Raw genomic sequence first — 24,081 nt, forward strand, 5'->3', positions numbered from 1 at the left:
TTTATAAGGAAACAATCATTCAGAAATATTTTAAGTAGCAGAAGTCATTGTAATATTCTCAGCCTGCTATCACACTATTTTGCTGGCACCAAGCACGCTAAATACATGTGCACTAGTCTTTTTGTAAGCCACAATAACAAACCTGTAGGTTTTGGTGTGAGTGCTGGAGTACTGCAGGACAAAGTGATCCATTTCAATAGTGGAACTCAGGAAATGGCACATTACTCAATCACAGGGATTCTTGAAGGTACGTCCCAGTTCAATCGAATAGCATCAAGAAATATGTTTGGAAAAGTGATGGGAATTGGAAAGAAGTGCATTGGGGAACTAAATGTCCTAGTCATTTGGGTAGTTACTAACTGACATTCTTCAGATACACTATTCATACATAAAGATATGTGTAATAGACAACCAGCCTATTATTTGCATTCTGTTCTCCATTACAATTATACAGTTAGGACATGTTTGCTTGTCTCCAAGATCTTTCATTAATGCTCTGTAATTTGAGAAAAAAAAATCTGGAATTCTCTAACATACAAATACTGACAATAGATTAGTGACATATTCTCTCCCTTGTGCACTTGCCTTTAAATCATCTGTTTTCCGTATAGTCAGGCCAATCAATCGATTGTCATAATATGACCAAATCATTTTCAGTTGATTAATATGGTCTGCTAATTGCTACATCTTTACAATGTTTTTATAGCTGCTTTGTCTGAATTAGACAAAGTCATCTGACTATTATAATTAAACTACACGCAACATATTATTTGACTGGTTGTAAATAGCTTTTTTTCCTCTGGTGGATGACAGCTCCAATGTAATCCAATTATTTTTTGATTTCTAATTATTAGACCGAAAGAAGAAAAATCATTTGCCCTGTCAGAGAAAGCACCTCACATACAATCATTCATTATTTGTGCTAACCTTACCAAATAACTTATGGTGATATATCAAAATTCTTTTCTCTTTTAAAAAAAGTTCAAATTTATAATTTACATATTGGAGAATAAATGTACTTCAGTCTAGTTTAAAAGCAAATGTATTTGTCTCTCAGTCTGTGGCTTCATGGGGAAGGCACTGCTTCAACATACTTCTGTATGTACATCTTTATATAATAATGGTATTGTCAATGAACAGCCATTATTAGGTAGGTTTTTTTGATTTCTTTGGAAGTGACAAAATGGCAGTGGATGTAAATTCTCGTTTGCTGTGACTTTGTGCTTCATTGTTTATCCACTTGTATTAAATACCAAACAGCCATGATAGACAGATGATAGAAGATCAGCACTGGGTAAGCATCAGGCTTCTTAGAAGCTTTCCACAAAACTTCCTGGGAATAAACCAGTTCTTCCATTTCGTTGTAACGTGCCTTTGAACCATCCATCTTCCCGCTTCTTGTGAACAAACACTATGTCACCTTCTTTGAGTTCGATCTCAGCTTCACTCTGAGGGGGATAGGGGACAAGCACTCGATATCTACCAAAGAAAATAAAACTTGATCATGACTCGCTCCCACTTTGGCAAGTACTGCATCACCTGCATTAGTTCTGTAAATTTCTATGATTCTATGATTACTTTAATGTGTTTTAATTAACCATCACCCTTAACAACTTTCCCTATTAGTTAGCTCAGTCTGCCACTCTCAATTAACACTTTACTAGCCTAAGGATTTCACAACATTACATTTAGTTTCCAGGCTATATAATGAACTCATTGTAAGCTCATGTGCCAAGAACAATGGCATACTTCACAATTATTCAAACTAGCTTGAAGCATTCAGACAGCCAATTTGTACAGAACCCATTTGCCCATCTGAGCAGAATTCTGCTTTTGTTTTCAAAGTCAAATTTTTGGTAAAGTCAATAAAATTGAATATAATGTGACCCACTGACTGAACTATGAAGCTGGTGAATGCAAAATGTGTTCATACAAACATACAAAAAAAGAGCAGGAGTAGGCCATTCAGCCCCTCGAACCTGCTCTGCCATTTAATAAAGTCATAGTTGATCTGATAGTAGCCTCAAATCTGCATCCCGCCTATCCCCGATAACCTATTACCCCCTTGCTTACCAAGAATCTATCAACCTCTGCCTTAAAAATATTCAAAGGCTCTGCTTCCACCACCTTTTCAGGAAGAGAGTTCCAAAGACCCTTAAACCTCAGAGAAATTTTTTTGCCTCATCTCCGTTTTAAATGGGCAGCCCCTTATTTTTAAACAGTGATTCTCCCACAAGAGGAAACATTCTCTCCATATCCTCCCTGTCAAGACCCCTCAACATCTTATATGTTTCAATCAAGTCACCTCTTACTCTTCTAAACTACAATTGCATCATTGCAACTTGCATTAATTAGAACCCAGTTACTTCACCCCTGTAATTTGGGTACAGATCCAACTCTCACAGGGTTGGTCATCTCCCTTTGATGTGTGTAAAGGATCCAAAGTGAAAAGCGGTCTGGTTTTCACAAATTCTTAATCTGATTCCAATAGACGGGAATCCGCATTCCAAAGTTGAATGGATATTTGGTACCAAGTGGAAGAGAAACTTGCATCTATATAGCATTTTACCATGTCTCCCAGAAACATCTCAAATCATTTCACGTAGTGAAGTGCATTGCCAGTTGTTATGAGGGCAACAATGTCATTAGATTATATCTCTAATCAGGAATATTGAAACTACAAAATTAACAGCCATGCCTTCTTTTTTGGAAGGCACCTACCTTTAAGGTTAGAAATGATGGCTGGGATTTTCCGGCCCTGTCACAGGCGGGACCCGCCGTGGGTGAGGCAGTGCCCTAGCCAAAAGTCCATTGGCTTGCGGTGTGACCGGAAGATCGCGGCAACGGGCGGGTGCAGAAAATCCCGCTGATGTGTAGCTGGGGAAAATTAGAAGGAATCCAGAATTCCATTTACCCAGAATCATAATCTGTGTATGCTGAATGCTGTCAGTGTATGTGACTATGATTCTTTCTGACATGCGATTTGCTCCCCTCGCCATCGAGGCAGTATGCAAATTCTTTCAGCTGGGGGAACTGGGGAGGGACTGGCAGTTGTGGTAGAACAGGTGAAGTATGTTCCCGACTTAGCTGACAAGAGAGGATAAGGCTAAGAAGAATTATAGAATAATTGGGCCAATGCCAGAGAAGCTTTTATCCTGCAATTAACTTGTGCTACACTGTCAAATGATAAGGAGGGAAATTTAAGAAGATGTTAAAAATTAGGTGGCAAAAAGAGGTGGACATATTGCTGCCACCCTCTGCCCTCCACTCAGAGGTGGCACGTCTTGCTACATCATGCATTTCGTTGTGGCTTAGAATTGACAAAGCACTGATTTGAATTAAGTGACTCTTAAATGTCTGACCCACTGGCTGAGTGGCAGGAGCTCTGTAGTCTGTATCAGTTAAAAAAGAAAGTTTAAGTCATATTCAGATTAGGATTTTACAAACTATTTACTATTTTATATAACTGTCTAAGAACACCTTTGAGCAATTTTAACCCTTCAGAACTGGCAGGTGGTGGGGGTCGGGTGAGGGGTGGGGGGGGGTGGGGTGGGGGTGGGGGGGGGGGGTGGGGGGGGGTGGGATTAAAAATAAAAAAGGGAAACCTGCCTCTAACTTTCAGTTTTATTGGTGCTGGGTTGGGTATGGAGGCAACTAATCGCTCCAGATCACTGAAATGTTTTAATTAGGCTGTGTGCCTAATATTTTATCTCTGTTCCAGATTTAACACCAGCTGGCTGGATTTCCTGTGTCACTGCAAACCCAGCAGCTGAAAGGAGGTGAGAAAGGCTGGATAGAACAACACTGCTTGTGCACCAAGAACAATGAAGGTGCTGCTATCTGGCCCACCAGTTTTACCTGCTTCTATCCACTTGATTCGATTTGCAATCCCGTGGTTGGAACCCCATCTTTGACCAGAGCCACCCCCATCCCTGATTTCCAACACTCTAAATGTCCAACTCCTCTCCCCCTATTATCAGCCTTCCCCCTCAGGATGTCCAACTTCCTCTTCAATGTCTGCTCCCTGGCTGCAGCCTAGTGTCAGCCTACCCACACTCCTCAGGACAACATATCTTGGAGCTGCACTCATTCCTTTCTCTCCAGGCACCTCACAACGGCACCTGAGCATTAAAACTCTCTCACACCCTCATCCTATAGCTCTCTTGCACCCATGCCTCACAGGCATCCTCCACAAATGTTGCCCTTCCTTTCAGTGACAGGCAGATTAATTAACCACTGGAGCTGCATGCACAACTGGCTCACTGGGGAGATCTTGTTCCAGGAGGTTGCAGAAGTCAACAATGACCTGCTATGAAAACCTGAGGCACTGGTGCTTAGAAATGTCGAGAGTGCTGATCCACTGCCTGTAGACCCTGTGTTGGGGGTCTCATACCCTTGGAAATGGATCTCTGCATTCATCCCCTCAGCCCTGTGAGGGGCATGTGGCAGAGGAGGAGACAGTTGGTGCTGATGTTGCTCCTACTACTGTGTCTCTTGTTCTTTATCAGAGATGTAAGGTAGAGCTGCATAAGCTGCACCGATGCCATGGTGAAGACTGGCAACAGGGAAAGGCAGCTGAAGGTGAGTGAAGTGCAAGACAGGTGAAGTTACTTCAGAGAAGCTGGCAATCACAAGCAGTGAAAGCACTCTCTGAGAAGGATTGCTGTGAGCAGCAGCCTCTCACCTGGCCATGACTGGAGCTCTTCAGTTTTACTGAGTAAAGGCTTCCCAGCCTGTCAGTTTCACTGAAGAAATGGTCCCTTTTGTGCAAACGCCTTGGCGACCCTATTGAGTTTGTTGACAGCTCAGGAAATGTGTCTGCTAGCTGTTAGAGCCAGGATTTAGGATAAAAGAGACACTTAATTGTTTGCATAATCTAATTACCTTCCCGACAGCTCCAGAGGCTTCTCCGCCTTAGCTTCACACCCGCCTAGGTGAAATCCAGAAGAAGGTTGGATGGTTTCTGATCACAACCCGATGTCACTTTACAAAGATTTTACTTCCTACTTGGACCAAAACCTAGCTCCCCTTGTCTGGGAAAATTTCTACCTTTGTCTTTGGTGTCATCGTTTCACCATTTCCGCCACTGGTCTTGGGCTAAGCAAGGCTGTGTTCTGTTTGACCACAAATTGAGTTTCCGATAACATATCTGCGCCATCACCAAAACTACCTACATCCATTTCCGCGACAATGCTCAATTCCAGCCATGCTTCAGCTTAACTGCTATTGAAATCCTCAGCCACGCCTTTGTTGGCTTTGGACATAACTATTACTCTCTTGGCCAACCTTCCAAGTTACACCTTTGATAAACTTGTGCTCATCCAAACTTTTGCTGCTTGTATCTTAACTTGCTCCAAATCTCATTCATCTATCACCCCTGTGCTGCTCGCTGATCTTCTTTGGCTCCCTGCTCGACCTCACTTCAATTTTAAAATCCTCAAACTTCTTTTCAAATGCCTCCATGGCCTCACCGCTCCCTACCTGTGTAGCCTCCTCCAGCCCTGGAAGCCTTTGAAATGCCCACTCTCCTATAATTCGGGCCTCCTGCACATTCCTGATTTTAATTGCTATGCCTTTGGTGGCCATGCTTACAGCTGCTTATGCTCCCTCCCTAACCCTTTCTGCCTCTCTCCCTTCTTTAAGATACTCCTTACCTAACTTATCCCTTTGTTCATCTTTCTTGATTTCTTCTTCTGTGGCTTGATGTCAAATATATTTTATTCATATTGCTCCTTGGGATGTTTTACCATGTTAGTTCCATTTTGACAGATTTTGTGTGAGAATTTCCAAATAACTGGGAGGCAGCCCATGAACAAGTGCAGAGGGGAAACTGAAGGCAAAGAAAAGGCAAAACCATTTTTCTCCATCTCACCTCATGAGCCACGGGTGTCAGTCTCTCCCCCCCAGGCCCCATTTCCCAGCCTCCTCCCAAGCCCATGAATCCTACTCCCTGTCACCCTCGAGTCCTCAACCCCATTCCCCGTCACCCTCGAGTCCTCGACCCCATTCCCCGTCACCCTCGAGTCCTCGACCCCATTCCCCGTCACCCTTGAGTCCCTATCCCTGATTCCCCACCACCCTCAAATCCCTATTCTCATTCCCTATTACCTCATGACCCTCAAGAACACATTCTCCATCACCCTCGAGTCCCTATTCCCATTCCCTATCCCCATCACCCTCAAGCCCCTATTCCCTATCACCCTCGAGTCCCTGAGCAGAATTTTTACGTCAGCTGGTGGGAGCACGCCCAACCCACTGGAGCGTAAAATGACACATGTTGACTTTGGGCGAGGGTCCCGAAGTCAATGCACAGTCACGCGATATTTTGGTTGGTCGGTCAGCAGGCACGCACGGAAATTGGCAGCTCGCCCGCTGACAATTAGAAGGCCTATTAAGGACATTAAAATATTAATTTAATTAAATTTTTCGCTGCCCGTTCAACCTTATGGTTGGTGGGCTTGCAAAAAGGCCAAGCAGCCTTGCACTTTTTAGGAAACCTCATCCACCGGGGGGGCGGGGGGAATGAGGTTTCCAACAGCAAATAAAAATAAAATAAAACATTTTACATTTCAATTATAACATGTCCCTACTCATGTAACAGGTTCACGTGAGGGGACATGTTTTATAACATTTTAAAAATCTTTAAAAAAAAATTGTTCATCTCCCTGAGGCAGCTCCGTGCCTCAGGGAGATTCTCAATCGTGAAGTTCGCGCTCACCCTCCTCCTCCACCCACACAGGCAGCGCTGAGCACTGCCGCTCAAATTTTACGCTGGGCTGGCCTTAACTGGCCCGCCAGCGTGAAATCGCGGTCCGGCTCCGATCGTGGGTAGTGATCGGCTTCCCGACCGCTCCCACCTGCCCCTGCTGAGCCTGCCCGACAAGGGCAAAATTCTGCCCCCTATTCCCATTCCACACTCTCCATCACCCTCGAATCCCTATTCCCATTCCCCATCACCCTCGAGTCCGCATTCCAATTCCCTAGTGTCCATCACCCTCGAGTCCCTATCCCAATTCCCTATTCTTCATCACTCTCAAGTCCCTATCCCCCATTCCTCATCATCCTTGAGCCCCAATTCCTCATTCCCCATCACCCTCAAGCCCTCAGTCCCCATCAGCCTCTAGCCCCCATTCCCCTTCACCCATCATCCATTTTCCATTCCCCATCACCCTGGAGGCCCTATTGCCCATTCTGCTGTCTCCTTCTCTCCCACGAGCCATATTCCACAGTTGGGACCCCTATAGTTTCAGATGTGCCCACCCCCAACCCTGGCGGCTTCGGTGCCCTGATTTCCAACTACCACTTCCCCACTCAGTCCCCGAGGGTTTGGGTTCTTTGCGGATGACAAAACCAAACAGCAACAAGTGATCAGTTCTGTGGAAGAATCAGGAAATGATTCTGTTTAAAATGAAATCATTAAACTCATTCTGACAGCTGACGCCAGGCTAACCATTCACTATTATTTGTGATGCTATACATAAGTGTCTGTTTTTCATGTTGTTGCACTTGCAGCTGGAAATTTAAATTATGTATCTCCTAGGTAGCTAGGAAACTCCTGGTCATTTTAGGAAGGTTGGGAACCCTACATGTGACAGTAGCTGGTGAATTTATCGTTAGCACTTCCCTATACAGCACAGCCAAGATTGGGAGCTCAATGGAGTGAGAGAATTGAACTAATAACTCTCTGCTCTTTGATTCCATGTACTTGTGCTCTATTTACACTATTAACGCGTGACCCTAAAACTGCTTATTTATTTGAAAGAAAAAACAAACACCTGACGTGTCAGTGAAGAATTTCAATACTATTCTGGGATCCTCTGGGAATTGCTGAAAAATAATAGAACCAGCTTACTGCCAGACAACAAAGAGGGTCAAATTCAACTTCAGTGAAAAGGATGTTTGGGTGGGATGTAAAACTGCCCGTTTTGTGCCCCTTCTGGAATTGAATTTCACCCCAAAGACACCAACAGAGGCCTTTTACAGGTATTGTACAAAATCACTGCTCTTGCACTTTATGATTTATGATAAAAGGATAGTGAGAATCAATCTTTGGCTAAGTCACCTATTTTAGACACATTTCTTTCACCCCTTATTTAAAATAATAATGTGAAAGGGTAGCGGATGACAGCTGTGATTTCCTCCAGCAGGTATTAAAATGCCCTGGCTATCGTATCTTATTCACACTGAACAAATTCCTACAGAAGAGATTCTGTAAAAATGACAGCTGTGAACATCCTAGGGGTGCCGTTAACCTGTATAAGTGTCAAAAAGAACAATCATCTTAACTTCACCAGTTGTAGAATACTTTATATATATATATGGTGGTATTGTTAAAGAATGTGTCCACAGTCCTCCCAATTGTGACTGTTCCGTTTCATTTGAGGTAATCCATCTCGTTATTGACTTATTCTGCTTTGCAGCTACATTTGCAAATGATACATTAGAGTCCCTAAAGTGGCGAATCGATCATGCTTTACTGTCAATGGTGAAATCAATTGCTAGCCCCTTGATGAACAGAGGATAAAGCTTGGAATCCATTTTAAGGGCCAACAGCGTACACCTTGTGTCATCTTTTCAAATATCTGACAACACCGTGTTCTTGTTCTAATGAGATACCAGCCAGATATGAATAATTACACAAATTAAGTACATGAGGACTAAAGTCTGGTTACCTTCTGAGGCAGTGCAATGCAATTATTACTGGGGTCAACACAATTTTCCACGGTCATGCAATTCTTTTTGCATGCTTCTCACACACTGTTGACCTCATTTTTTAAATTCTTTCATGGGATGTGGGCGTCACTGGCTAGGCCAGCATTTATTGCCCATCCTGAATTGCCCTCAAGAAAGTGGTGGTGAGCTGCCTTCTTGAGCCGCTGCAGTCCTTCTGGTGTAGGTACACTTACAGTGCTGTTAGGAAGGGAGTTCCAGGATTTTCACGCAGCGACAGTGAAGGAACGGTGGCATATTTCCAAGTCAGGATGGTGTGTGGCTTGGAGGGGAACTTGCAGGTGGTGGTGTTTTCATGCATCTGCTGCCTTTGTCCTTCTAGGTGGTAGAGGTCGTGGGTTTGGAAGGTGATGTTGAAGGAGCCTTGATGCTGCAGTGCATCTTGCAGATTGTACACACTGCTGCCACTGTGTGTCGGTAGTGGAGGGACTAAATGTTGAAGGTAGTGAATGGGGTGCAAATCTAGTGAGCTGCTTCGTCCTGGATGGTGTCAAGCCTCTTTAGCATTGTTGGAGCTGCACTCATCCAGGAAACTGGGGAGGATTCCATCACACTCCTGTCCTGTGCCTTGTAGATGCTGGACAGGCTTTGGGCAGTCGGAGACGAGTTACTCACTGCAGAATTCCTAGCCTCTTACATGATCTTGTAGGCACAGTATTTATATGGCTGGTCCAATTCATTTTCTGGTCAATGATAACCCCCAGGATGTTGATAGGGGGATTCAGCGATGGTAATGCCATTGAACGTCAAGGGCCGGTGGTTAGATTCTGTCTTGTTGGAGCTGGTCATTCCACTAGCTCTACGTAACTTACAACTTCCTGACAGCATTTCAGCTGGGTTGTCCTTTGTAACTTACGTGTAATTGGAAAGTAATGGTAGCAATTGAGATGACTGTTTATCATAATCAGTCAAAGGCGACAATGGATAATGTAGCTGTGCAGGCAAATGGGAAAATGTGCTGAGATGTTAGTGGCAGAGGTAATAGCTAGTGGGGTAACTTCCCTAATAACATCTTTTATTATTTTAACCCTCATCACAGAACACAAAACATTCATGACATCAGAAAGACAATACTGAGTGTTTCAGGACTATTACCAAGACAAGACAGAGAAATCTCTTTAAACTATTCAGGATGATGGTAACAGCTGAGGAATTAGGACTCGTATAAGTGGTCCACATGGGACCAAAAACCGGACACAGTTAATACACACACTTAACAATTCGGGTTAAATTTAAATTCAAGCCCTCAGTGCTTTAATATAGGTCATAATTGAAATTTCATCTTCATGTCAATTTGTTTTGAAATAGAGAGATCAGTTTAATTGGCCCATGTTTTAGGATCTAAACGTGTCAGACATTCTGTACTAATACACGTGACACTGTTCCCTAAAGGTTATTGTCCACTGATTTCATGGCCAGAATCTTATACAGGTGACAGAGGTCATGGCCGCTGGCTGAAGACCCAGGGAGAGCCATGAGTTGCCTCTTTTCAAGAAGGCGCACTTCATTTAGGTACCTGACAGGCCAGCATTAGGCCAGAATCAAGGATCCTGGGGCCGGATGTTCTGCCCGCCGAGAGCAGCCAGCCAACTGGCAGCTCAATTTAATGGCAGCACCACTGGGGATGCGGTGCCTGTTGCTGGTAACACACCCATCCGAGGCCTAGGTTGTTCTCTGGATCCCAGGCCACGGGTGAGTGTTGGCGGGAGGATGAGTCACAGCAGGGGAAGGTCAGCAGCAAATACAAATGGGTGTCTCTCAGTGGGTCCCCCTTCCCAATGTCAGGTCCTTTGACCAAGCACTGACTGCTTTTGAATGAGTGACCCCTCTGGGAGCCCACTAGCAACTCTGCATGGGCTTGCTCGTCATGCTCCCTGCATGGGTTAATACCAGTGGTGGCGCAATGAAGTGTGCATTAATTGGCCACTTCAGGGCTTCATTGGTGGCTGGGTTAGAAGGCCATCCACGGACTTTCTTGCCATGGACTTCATCAGGGCGGAGGCAAGAAGGTGACGGGTTCCCAACCCCACCCTCCTGCCCGATTAAATGATTAAATGCTCCTTGACACTCAGCACAGGGGAGGGCAGAAGATTCCAGCATATGAGACTTAAGTTTACGCAGCACAGAAAACCATCCTCTATCACATGAAGACAGTTCTTCAGGCTCTTGGAGATATGATGCAAAACATTTTGGAAGGAAGAATTTTCAAATATGACAGAGGATTAACACTACAGCAAAGACAGATTATGGATAGATAAAGAGTTAGACGTGCTATTATATAAACCTTTCCATAAACAGAGCCATAGTGCAATAGAAAAAACATTTAACGTATCTATTAAACCTTCACACTAACATTTTATTTAGTTAAGGGCAGACAAACATTCAATGAAGCCTCTAACTTTTTAATTTATTATATACCTACCTTTCACAAGACAACGGTTTAAGATCTGGACGTATTGCAACCATGGAAGAGCACATCTGCCGTGTAGGTGGAGAAATGGAAAAGTTGGAATCCAAGGAGCCGGTTTTCCTGTGCAGTGGCTCCATTCCCATAGCCCCTTGCATTTCACTTTCTAAAGGGCAAGAGCCAGCCCTGCCGTGGCTTGAGACTGGAGGAACTTCAGGACCCACAGCTCCCTGCATAGTATTCTCTGCTGCTGCCTGTTGGGAATCATGAGTTGGAGATACAGATGGAGGAGAGCGAGATTTCTTCTTTCCTGATGCTCCTGACAGAAGTTTTAAGAGTCCACTTTTCTTTTCTTTCTGCAAATTAAAAAAAGGTTTTTTTTTAAAGGCTAACCAAGAAAATATCACGGTTGTGTTTTTAAATCTGTTCTTGCAATCTCTGTTAATTTTGCCTTCTGCTTGATCAATTATATTCATTTCTAGGCAGTTTGAAATCCCACAACAGTATTTTTACACGTGGCCCTTCTGCTATAGTGAACTTGCAGCAGTATATAGTCAACCCAAATACTGTCATCAGCAGTCTTGTTGCCAATTGTATACGTTACACATTTAAAACGACCAGTTTAAGCTTATATGTATAAGTAGCCTTAACAAGAATATAATAGGCACCATTAAACCCTGTGTATGTCAGACTGTTACATATAAATTACTTCCCTATATGAAAAGGGCATAAAAACATGCGAGACAGTAAGACATAGCTTGGATTTTACGTTATCAAAACCACAGCTAAACATCTCAATGCCATTGATTGAAACTTCTTGTCCATATATCTGAATCCTGTTGCATGGGGATGAGTTAATAGCTGCATATATTTTACAGTTAGTGGACAAACAAATATTATAGCTTTATATTCAGCTATAACCACTTGCTTCCCTTGTCCTCCCATCCAAATATAACTTAAGTCTTTTCACTTGTGAGATATTGTATCCATTGTGCAGCCATGGTCAATTTTACATTTGCTGGAAAGCTCTGTAATTCCTGTATCTAACAGCAAGATTGGATCTGCAGATCAAAACTAACAAAGTTGCAGCTAAAATTTCATATATAAACTGTAGAGCTTAGCAATTGAAATAAAGGCTGGGATTTTCCGTGCCCACCGGTGTTGGGCTTGTCCAGTGGCGTGAGCGGACAATATGGTGAGAAGGCCAAAAATCTGTTTCACAACGTCATGAAACCAGTTTGTGACTGTTCACTCTGCCTGCTGATGGCGGGCTGCATTTCCTGTCATTGGACATCGGGAACCTCATTATAATACATCAGCATATCATTATAAGGCCAGCCCGCTGGACTCATCCACCCCTGCTGGATTGTCCGTCCACGTCGGCAGGAAAACATGACGACATGTTTCACAACAGCACATAAACAACGTGCATCTGGCAGGCCGCACTTCGCTCGGGAATCAAGGTGCACTTGTAGTCAGCAGCACCAGGCTTCACAGGCAGCACCACATTTCTTTCAGGCAGGGTCACGGCAGGTCTCTGTAGGTGGCTTTTCAATGGCTGCAGGGCAAGGTCTTGCTTGGGGAAGGGGGAGAAGTGGCCTCAGGCAAGGGAAGAGGCTGCAGGATGAGAGCTGTACTGGGGAAGGAGGGAATCCCAGGGTGTGTGTGGGTGCACATGTTGAACAGTGCAAGTGGCCTCAAGGTGGTGAGGGCTGAGGAGGCAGCCTCCAGAGAAGATGTGGCTAGATGGATATGTGAGGGTATGAGTAAGAGAGTGAGTGGTGATGTCTCCCTTGAGCTGGCAGTGAGTGGGATGCCAGTGAATGTGTGATGGGATTGAAAGTGTGAGTTTAGAGTGATGAGATGGTTGCCATACCCTGGCTGCATGGATGAGATCATTCATCCTCTATCTGCATTGGATGGCCAACCTCCTCTGTGCAGCATTGGCACTGATCACCACTGTCACTGTCTGCCATTCTGGATTGGTGATGCCGCTGCCTGTCCTGCGGCCAGAGTGGGGGTAGAGGATATCAAGGCAGCCTCCACGGCTTCCAAATGGCATTCCAGTGATGCGTCATTAAACCTGGGGGCTGCAGTCCATTTGCCTCTTGTGGAAATCTTCACTGCAGCAGTCGTGGGCTGGAAGCACCGAGATGTGTGCGACGGCTGATCTTTAAATATGGCACACAGTGTGATGAAGCAGCGAGGTGATGGTGGTGGGTGGGTGAATGAGAGCCCGCCTGCCATGGAAACGCCGTGTTTCCCGGGAATGCATAAATAATGTGGTGTTTTTGGAACTATACGGCGTGAAAACCCACAATCACGGCTGGTGGGTAAAATGTCGTTTCACCCGTCTGCTATCACACTTAGTGCAAATCTGGGACGATTCTGTCCAAAATTGATAAACCACATTGTTACACTGATAATCTATTGCAATGGCAAAAGGACAGTGAATTTCTATCAAAACACAACTGTTGAGTGCTGCAGGGCTCCTCCAGGGTGATCCAGGCAACAGAGGTGTTGTTTAAGCAGTCCAATGGTCAGCTCTATTACGTTTTGTGATGGAATTGCTTTTGTTACATTCATGCTGCTCACATGTGCATGGGTTAGGCACAGGAGTCTTACGCCAAGTGTTGAACAATAGACTTCAACAAGCAGTAACCGCTCTCTGGTTTAGTTTGGTGGCTGTACAGTGGACTGCCTCAGAACGATGACAGGATACTGGGAATTTACCCACATGTTATATAGCCTGTATTTGCACACCAGCTAGATGTTGAGGAACTATTATTCCTATTGGATGCAGTACATCTCAGAGTTAACATGCAGTGCCTACAAAGTGACCTATTTGCAGTCAATAGCATCAATGAAAGGCCTACGATCCTGGCGAAGCAGTGTGCTCGCTTCAGCTGCTTCATCAGATAAGAGAAAAGGAAATGTATTCAGCTTTCTTGAGATACAGAGGCTTAGAGATCCCTCTTCGGCGATAGTGGACACTCATGGGAGATGTTGCAAATATCAACTGCTCCAGCCTGGAAGGAGCATTGCAGTCCTCACCCTGCTCTGAGCTGTAGCTGTAACAGGTGGTAGATTTCAATGAAGACGTCCTTTGTAAAGTGGAGAAGTCTGATACACTGTTTCTTGCTAAGGTTCAGATAGAAGGATTGCTCCATGAACACTACGGGTGGCTAGAGCCTCCTGCTGAGAGTTCTTCTCTGTCTCCTCCTCCTCCTCCCTTTTCCAGCAGCTTACCCTGCTCTGTGTTACCTCTGCTAATTCTCCCCATCATTTGCTCCAAGAGAAATACAAACTATTTATACCCATGTCTGGGAGCAAGTGGTACATGCAGAATCTTTGAAGTCAGGATAAAATGTTTCACATCACTCCCTGTAGATTTAAGCAACTTTAAACAACTCTGCAAACCACCAAGCACTTTACAATTAAATCAGCAACTAGCCTGCAAGTAGCTGATGATCCCTTTAAGTGGCTCTCTTGGGGCATTCTTCCTGCTGCTGAACACATGCTCAACTCAGCGAGATTTAGACAGGGGGTTAGCTGGAGCATCGAGTTCCAAAATGGCAATGCTGGTGTCAAATAAGTGTTACACGCTGACTGATATTACAATCTGCCTGCCTTTTCCAGATGCTTTATTGCGCATGCGCTAACACCCTCACCAAGATGGAGTCCAATGTGGCTAACACCAGAAAAGGTCACGTGTTCTGTGGACAGCATTTTGGAGACAAAATGACACCCGTAGCACAAAAAGAGGGTGCTTTGGAGCAAAGTTTCGCAGCCCCTCTGGTTAAAACCTAGGAACTAAACCAATTCTGAAGCATTCATATCTAGATTCAGAAATGGGCTCTAATTTCTACACAGGCACAAGTTCATATCATCACAGATGGATAGTACACAGAGAATAAAAGATTTATGGTAGGGTGCTATATAGCTGGAACGCAATGCAATAGGTATGACAAATGTCCCAGTGGGGAAGGCACATGTGCAAGAATTTGCATTGATGACTTTAACAGTCCTCTGTGTTTTTTTATAGTTTGTACAAATCGATTTCCCAATCAAGGTTTTGGATTAAAAGTCCACATTCTGTGACTATGGTCATCAAGATTAGGTGTACACATTCACAACACATTATGAAAAAGGGGTAGTTTTACAACATAATGTAAAAATGCATTCAGGGGACAGGAAGTGATAAGTAATCGATTGTGTTTTACTGAATTACTCTCTATATGGTTGCACTGTAATACAGAACTTAAGTACTGCTGCAAAAAGGAGACATTCTGTCAAAGCTTGCTCTCATCAAGGCAGATTTGCAAGAATATCAAATCTCAAAGGCAACAGCAATTTATACTGCATGAGATGAGGCTGCTGATTGGTTGGCAAATGGACTCTGTTTGCTAGAGAAGTTGCTATGGAGAATGCACCAGGGAACAGTTAATTGCCAAGCTTTTGTTTAAATTCAAACCAGGCTGGTTGACTCTGATTGGTCAAGGTATTGACATGGGAATGAAGATATTGAAAAATGAATTTAGGGAATAATGAATATAGATATTTACACACAGGGCCCTCTGCTTTGCAAACAGAAGGAACATGTCCATGCATTGCGCTTTTTTCAATTAAACAAAAGCTTGGGGGACAGCCGTTCCCTGGTTCATTTCCCATGGCATTATCTTGGCCAGAATGGACCTGCCTGGTTTGAATTTAAGTAAAAGCATGGCAATTAATTGGTACCTAGTGCATTCTCTATAGCAACACCTCTACTAATCAGAGTCCACTTGCCAACCAATCAGCACCCTCTTCTTATGCAGTATAAATTGTTGTTCCCGTGAAATTTGGTATTCTTGCGAATCTGTCCTAATTAGTGCAAGATGAAAAGCTTTGGCAGCATGTCTCTTTTTTCATTAATACACTATATCCTGTATAAGAGTTTTAACCATAGGATTGTGCTAGGCTCCTGCAGAAAGTGTAACTATAAAAGTGAGCAAGTGAGGTCAATACTTTTATGCAGATTGTTAATAAAGTCTAAAAGGGATATCTGCATGTCATTTAGAAGTTAAACATGTGACATAATTCATGTAAAATAAAACACAATTCTGCCATTTAAACACAATATCATCATGCAAAAAGAACATTTTGAACAGAACAATTTAATTCCCCCTCCAAATTGGCAATAAATTCCACTTTAAATTTTCATCCTGATATACATTCTAGTAACACATGGGCCTGAATTTTGCACTCATTGGGTGCACGTGATTGGGGGGCTTGGGAGCCAATTAAGGGCTGGTCAGCATGAAACGCACCTGGGCATTGGTGCAGCACTGCCGTTGGGGGCGGAAGCATGGCAGGCACCTGGTGGAATGGTGACCCAGAGGGGGTTATAAAATGAGCCCAGGCGGCTTCCTGAAGGCTGCCAGGAGCTGGGGAGGAGTGTAACGGAGCTGTCAACGAGAGACTGGAAAGCTTGTCACAAGTGGTGGCCTCAGCACCTAGTGGGCATGGCAGACAGGGTACCAATGCCGGTGGGCACTCTGCTCCATGATTCTCAGATGAGTGCCTGCATGCTTTAGTGGAGGCAGAGAGTGCCTGGCATGAAATACTCATGCCGCAGGATGGCAGGAGGAGGCCACCCCACCAGACGAATAAGCCTGGACAGAGGTGGCTGCCTAGGTGAGTGGGCATGATGTCGTGCGCCGCACATGGAGCCAGTGACGGAAATGGCTCAATGACCTTCTGCACTTCTCGAGGGTGAGTACCATGTTGGCATGGATCTGAGTATAGATGTCTTGGAGAGTAGCTGTAGTCACGGTGCTCAGGGGTGTGAGATGCACAGTGCCAAATGGCACATATCCCTTCACCTGCCAAAGATGGGAGCTGTACCCACTTAACTTGTGTATATAGAAGGGTGGGGAGTGCCAATTTGATGTGCACCTCAAGCTCGCTTTCTGGGGGGGTGGGATGGGGGATGGGGAATGGCGGGGGTGGGCCGTGAGGCTGGAATGATGTTGCAGGTAGAGGATGTTCTAATGAACGCATACAGGAGAAAAGCAGCCATAATGCACTGGAGCAGGTGGTTGTATGCCCAACATCCTGATCCTGTCCAGGTGTGGGACGGACGCCCTGGACACGGAATGTGAGCGAGGAGCAAGGTTCACAGGTCTTGGAGTGGCAGGGGTCTTGGAGTGTGGTAAGAGTGTAGTGGGCCGATGACAGACTGGGGGTGTGTGCAAGGAGGGCAGGACCGTGGCATCTCCAATGAGAAGCTCAAATCCAGAGTGCCCATTGCTTGGCCACTCACAATGCCTCAGTGAGGCACGTGTCCATTGTGGCAAGCAACCATCATGCTTGCACAGACACTTAGTGATGATGTTCCTAACTGGCATATTCTGTTCCTCCCATCCTCACGACGCATGGCTGACCCCAGGAATCCCCTTGACACCCAAGGAGGAACCGCCAAGCCATTCACCCGTGTCACATCTGCGCTCTGCACCAAGCACCAGCGCAGATACAGGCACAGCAGTGGCTATAGTGCATCAGTTCCATTTGGAGTGAAATGTGGTGAGAGCGTATTACACTCACATGAGGGGCTGGCGGAGGCAGAGAGTGCCCAGGGTGCCGGCAGTCAAAGGACTGCTGGAGACCAGAACCATGCTGAGAGCGAGGCAGCTGACCAATCTCTAGAGTCGTCCATCTGGTGAAAGATGCTGGATATCCAGTGGAAAGATCTGGCAGAGGTCCCTGAGGATCTGCGTACTATGATACCTGTTATGGAGGCATCCATGAGGATCTTGAGCACTGTGCTGGTCCTGCGCACCGAGTGCACAGCTTCCTCCATTGAGAGAGTGGTGACTCTTGTGGAGAGGCAGCTCCGGGAATGGAATCAGGAGTTCCTGGGGTGGCGCTGGGACCTGCAAGCCTTCATGCTGGCTGTGATCTCAGGAGGTCACTGCCGGTGTGAGAGCTGCATGAGGCACCCAGTCTCTCTGCTAGGTACCCATCCATCAATGGTGAGCTGGGAGGTCCAGACATACCTCATGCTGGCGGACCAGCTGTCTGTCATGTCTCTGGGCTCCTCTCATGGTGCTCCGGATAAAGGCGGCAGCTCCTCTGCCCCTTTGCCAGTGACCATGGCATTTTCTGAGGCTGCAACAACTGAGGAGTGCCCAGTCGTGTTGCTGGTTGCAGCCTCCCAAGGAGAGCCTGCTCAGGCCCCGCTGGTTAGAGGACACAGCCAAGGTCATCAGGGCCAACACAACAGCAGAGTCAGCAATTTGCATTCAATGCCACTGCCAGTGTGGGGAGGGGGGGCACCAAGAGGTAACACTTGCAAGTCTAAGGTTAATGTCCTGTGAGCACAGGATGGGGTTTTCAATGGTGACATCCATTCATTTCATCGGTGCTGTGCATTGTTTTTGTGTGGCTTTCGCAACCATATTATGTTTTGTTCCTTTTTGCAACTCTGGTAAAGATATAAAGCAAGATTTTGTTTCAATTCCCTGAGGGCTTCTCATGTTTTCCATGAGCAGCTGTAGTCACGGTGCTCAGGGGTGTGAGATGCACAGTGCCAAATGGCACATATCCCTTCACCTGCCAAAGATGGGAGCTGTACCCGCTTAACTTGTGTATATAGAAGGGTGTGGAGTGCCAATTTGATGTGCACCTCAAGCTCGCTTTCTGGGGGGGTGGGATGGGGGATGGGGAATGGCGGGGGTGGGCCGTGAGGCTGGAATGATGTTGCAGGTAGAGGATGTTCTAATGAATGCATACAGGAGAAAAGCAGCCATAATGCACTGGAGCAGGTGGTTGTATGCCCAACATCCTGATCCTGTCCAGGTGTGGGACGGACGCCCTGGACACGGAATGTGAGCAAGGAGCAAGGTTCACAGGTCTTGGAGAGGCAGGGGTCTTGGAGTGTGGTAAGAGTGTAGTGGGCCGATGACAGTCTGGGGGTGTGTGCAAGGAGGGCAGGACCGTGGCATCTCCAATGAGAAGCTCAAATCCAGAGTGCCCATTGCTTGGCCACTCACAATGCCTCAGTGAGGCACGTGTCCATTGTGGCAAGCAACCATCATGCTTGCACAGACACTTAGTGATGATGTTCCTAACTGGCATATTCTGTTCCTCCCATCCTCACAACGCATGGCTGACCCCAGGAATCCCCTTGACACCCAAGGAGGAACCGCCAAGCCATTCACCCGTGTCACATCTGCGCTCTGCACCAAGCACCAGCGCAGATACAGGCACAGCAGTGGCTATAGTGCATCAGTTCCATTTGGAGTGAAATGTGGTGAGAGCGTATTACACTCACATGATGTGCAGGCCTCATCAGTGCCTTATGATAGACGGCAGGAGCAGCAAACTTTATTACAGGCAGTGAGGTGACACTGGGGTCATGGCATTGCTTTCTCAGGAATCTGTGTGATGGAGGAGGTGCCCTTGCACTGAAATGTAAGCCAAGCTTTGGCAGCCTAGCTGAAGGAGCATTGAATCAAGGACACCCTGGTGTCTCTGCCTCCCTGAAGGTTTTTTATTTGCCTCCTCGTACTCGACCTGTGCCTGCCCAGGCTCCCCATCAGATCCATCTGTAGAGTCTTCCTCTTAAGCTGCCTCGGTATCCTCATCCTCGAGTGGGTTCCCCCCTTGCCACCACCAGATTGTGCAGAGCACAGCAGACCACGACGATAAGCGACACACGCTTCAGAGGATATTGCAGGAAACCCCCGGAACCGTCCAGGCAGCGGCACCTCATCTTCAGTCGCTCTATCACCCCCAGCTGATTGGGACGCTCCACACAGATTCCCCGCTTACCCCTGGAAAGATCCGGATGCATAAAAATTGAGGTTTACTGTGACCTTCAGAGGCACTGGCATGGGTGCCCACCAAACACAGTTGGAGGTAGTCTCCGGCCCAATCATCTGGCATATTGATGTCACAGTGTCCCTAGAGAGGTGGAACCTCCTGCGGAACTGGACCTCAGGCATGTTGAGGTAGCTGGATCACTGCCTGTACACTCTGGCAGCAGGATAGAGGTGTCTTCTGTGGTCCTGTCTGCCTTGCTGTCCCTGCTGGTCCTACACCTGCTGTACCTGCACTTCTCCTCCCACAGGTCTCTCCCTGTGACACTGCCTGCAGACACCTGGCCTCCTCTCCCTCCTGCCCCTCCTCTTCCTCCTCAGAGGGGGTGCCCCCAGTGGAGTACACAATCCCCATCTGCTGAGATGCAGAAGGCACTGCCCTTTGCACTGAAGGCTGCACTGGGCAGGAATGCTCCAACAGAGTTGACAAATCAAGAGAGTCCTCAGAACAAGGCGAACAAAGTAAATACTTCAGAAGAAACCAGAGGAAAAGGTCTGAAATCTCAACGACAAAGCAACAGCAAACTCTCACCTGAAGTCCTAACCACTCACACAACCAATGCTCCTGCCGCTTTTTATCCCACGCTTGGATGAGAAAAGTGAATAAACGGGATGGTGCCTGCCCATGTTGCATGTGCACCAACCGACAAATCGCATGGGCAACGTAAAATTAGTCAATTTCCCTTTTAATTGCTTTTAGTGGCTGATTAGTTGACAGCGGACACGGTGCCAACTCCTGCGTGCGTCTGCCTACCATATTAGCTTTTTTAATATTTTTGGAAACATGGTGGTATTCTGTAAAGGAGGCTGTGTGTGTATGTGCGTGTGTGCATGTGTGTGTATGTCCATGATTAATTTAACTGGGGGAAGGTTAGTAAAGATAGCTTGTCTGTGGGAACTGAGAGATAAAAGGTAAAGGTGCTAGATCTGTGCATTTGTAATGAGAGGCTATGGTGAAGTTGGATTTCAAGTAAATAGGTTGGGTTTAAAATTTGCATTATGAATAAGTAGACTTGACTTTTCAGCTGTTAAATTTCAAAGGGGAGTTTAGAAGTGAAGAAACTTTTACAACAAAGGTTTCATAAGTAAACAAGGGAAGGTTATTACATTTTATTTGATTCAAAGTGGAGGCAATAGGAAAACATGAAAGATTTTTATATTTGGAAAAGTTGAGTTCCAAGGGGTGTTTGAGAACAATGGAAGATAAGATGAAAGGGAAAAAAGATATTTAGTTGAGCTGTGGTTGCTGTGTAGGGGAGATGTCTGGAGACCAGCTCTGTGCTGAGAAAAAGTGCAAAACATGAAACAGCCATCCAGACAAACCAGAAAAGTCTTTGTCTCAGAAAGCAGTTTGTTTTCTGAACTTTCTTAGATTTCCAGAGTAGAGTGAAAAAGAGTGAGGAGTCATGCGGTTTACCTTTACGAAAGTGAAAGCAGTTTTGCCTTGGGTAAAATAACTGGATTTTTATAGTTAAAATTTATAAGGGAGCTATTGTCAAGTAGTTTACTTGTTTGTACTGACCAAGTAGGTTTTTTGGGGGATGTTTTGTAAGACTATTTTAACTGTGTAACTTTAATCTTGTGTGTTTAAGATTTTTTTCTTCTTTAATAAATATTTTAGCTTTAAAATCCAAAAGTGTTACTGGGATTCTATGTTTCTGGGATCAATAATTCTTTCCCTCATTCACAAAAATACATAAAAAAGGGTTATAATCAGTAAGACAAGTTTCCCTCTGGGATATGGCTTGCTCAGCAAATAGCATCGGCTGTGGTCGTAACATGCGCAAGTGGGCGATGATGTTGGGACGCGCATCCAATGTCATCATGTGCGATTTAATCTTCTTCCAGGCTGGCTGTGCACCTGAAACTACCGCATAAAATTCTGGCCATGCTGTTTTTGTACCCCTTAGTACCTGTAGTTTAGTAGCGATTAACTATTCTCAACTATTCTCATTGAGTGGTTTTCTATAATTAACTAAAAGTGATCTGGTGCCCGTCTATAAAAATCAACGGGCAGAATTTTTCATCCCGCGGACACGCATCTGACCTGAACGGGAGTGAAATAGTGCGTGATTACATCGGACGAGCACCTCGACTTCATCGCTCACTCTTGTGATCTTTCGGTCAGAGGGCATGCGCGAGAGGTGGCAGCGCGCCCGCTGATAATTAACAGGTCTATTAAGGCCCTTAAGCAATTAATTTTTTTTTTTGCTGCCCATCCAACCTTACAGTTGGCAGGCGGGCGAACAGACCATGCGGCCTTTGCATTTTTACAAAACTTTGTCCACAGGTGGGATGGGTTTTCCAACGGTTACTAAAAAGCCAATAAAAAATTTTTAACATCATTTTTTTACATGTCCCTCTTCATGTGACTGAGTTACATGTGGGGACATGTTTATATAATTTGTAAAATGTTTATTTTTGTATTTAAAATTCTTCAGCTCCCTGAGGCAGCTCTGTGCCTTCAGGGAGCTTTTGCTGCGCGCTCCCTCGCGCATGCTCAGACTTCAGCGCTCGCGCTCCTCCTGCCCCCACCCCGGCAGCACTGAGGCTCTTAGCATGTGTTTCACGTGGGTTGGCCGTTAATTGGCCTGCCAGCGTGAAATCGTGGTCGAAGCCTGATTGCGGGCGGCGGTCCGCCTTGCGGCTGTTCCCAAGCCCGCCTGCTATGCCTGCCCGGAGAGGGGAAAATCCTGCCTAATGTGTTATTTTTTTCTCATAAGTTCAGGAAGATTGATTGACGTGCTTTCAGATTTTGAATGGCCTTATTAAAATAGGTTATGAGAGGCCTGCTTAATTAAATTTTGTATTTATAAGTGGTATATTAACATATACAGGGCTCCCACTCTGAAATTGAAGAATAAAGCAATTGAATTGAATTAATATAATTGAATTTTGTAACTAGTCTCAGAAATTGGCAGCTTGTTTGTGATCAGGGTCATACTATGGAGATGCACCTGATCCTTTGTCAGCCTTGAGCACCTGTACCCTTCATGAGTGCACCATCACTGGACACAGATGTTGAAAAGATGGGGGACCATCCCTACCTCAAAGGTGCTGAGAGCACACAGAGAGAATGATGGAACTCTGTGACGCCTGCCCACGAAATTCTGGCAGCAATGACAAGCACCAGAGAGGTGCAGTCATCACTAATGTGTCCAGTGAGCCGGACCATCACTTTGGTCTGAAGGTTACACACTGCACGGGGAAGAGGCCGTGGACTGAGACACCTGCCTTTATCTTGTGCAGGAACCTAGGTTTCACATCTGAGTGACACGAACACGGCTCATCATAGCAAGGAGCCATAGACAAGGAAACATTCTTGGGAGTTTATTTACATTAGTGAACATTATGTACAAGTGATTAACACCCGTGCCCAAGCTGTGCATCTTAACTTTCCTAACCCTGTCGCTATGTCTTGGTGCTCCCCCATGTCAGGGGTGCGGATGTCCAATAACGGGGATGGAGGCAGCCTGTTGACCACTACACCCTATCTGTGATGACCTTCATGAGGGTCCTTTGGAGGCCCAAGACCTGGAGGGCCTCGGCCTGCTTCTAGGGTCCTGCTGAGTGGCAGTGGCACCACCCTCGGCCTGTGGAGCTGGAGCTGGTGGGATCACAGGAAGAGGGGGTTCGGTTGGGCTGGACACTCCCAGAGTCATCTGGGCGGATGGCCCCGGGGTGTGGACCTGCTGATCTTCCTCCCTATGGATGCCTGAGGGCCCCTAGCCAACTCCTTGAGGAGATGGGGAAGCTGGAGTGAGATTGAGCTGCCCTGCACCCCTCTCATGTTTAAACTATTGGAGACCAACTATTGTGTTAACGATGGAGTTCAGCCCGTGCAGCAGTGCAGGACTGATGTCCTGGACCAAGGTCTCCATAGCAGCCGCCTTCCTACCAGGGTTGACCTCAGCACCAGCATGCCAATACAATGCACTATCACCTCAGCCTGAGGCCAAACGGACTCTTCCATCGTGCCTTGCCATCTGAAGAGTGCAGCGGACATCCCTTCCTGATGTTCCCGAGCTTGCCTTTGCAGCTCCAGCAACTGTGCCATGACCGAGTTCAGAGGCTCGTCATTTG

The 24,081-nt window shown here is 45.9% G+C and overlaps 1 protein-coding gene across 2 annotated transcripts in view; it reads right to left on the reverse strand.

Moving 5' to 3' along the window:
- LOC144682810 (E3 ubiquitin-protein ligase SH3RF3-like) overlaps positions 1-24,081 on the reverse strand; it is a 411,417-nt gene that overhangs the window by 17,356 nt on the left and 369,980 nt on the right. Inside the window, exons 9-10 of one of the 2 annotated variants that reach the window (XM_078545551.1) lie at positions 11,153-11,493; positions 14-1,479 (exon numbers count right to left, since the gene is read on the reverse strand). In XM_078545551.1, coding sequence (XP_078401677.1) covers positions 1,311-1,479; positions 11,153-11,493 — 510 coding nt within the window. In that variant the 3' untranslated portion in view covers positions 14-1,310. The remainder of the gene's footprint in view (positions 1-13; positions 1,480-11,152; positions 11,494-24,081) is intronic. The other variant, XM_078545553.1, reaches the window with a different exon arrangement.

Source organism: Cetorhinus maximus, chromosome 7 (assembly GCF_964194155.1).
Source record: "Cetorhinus maximus chromosome 7, sCetMax3.hap1.1, whole genome shotgun sequence".
NCBI lineage: Eukaryota > Metazoa > Chordata > Chondrichthyes > Lamniformes > Cetorhinidae > Cetorhinus > Cetorhinus maximus.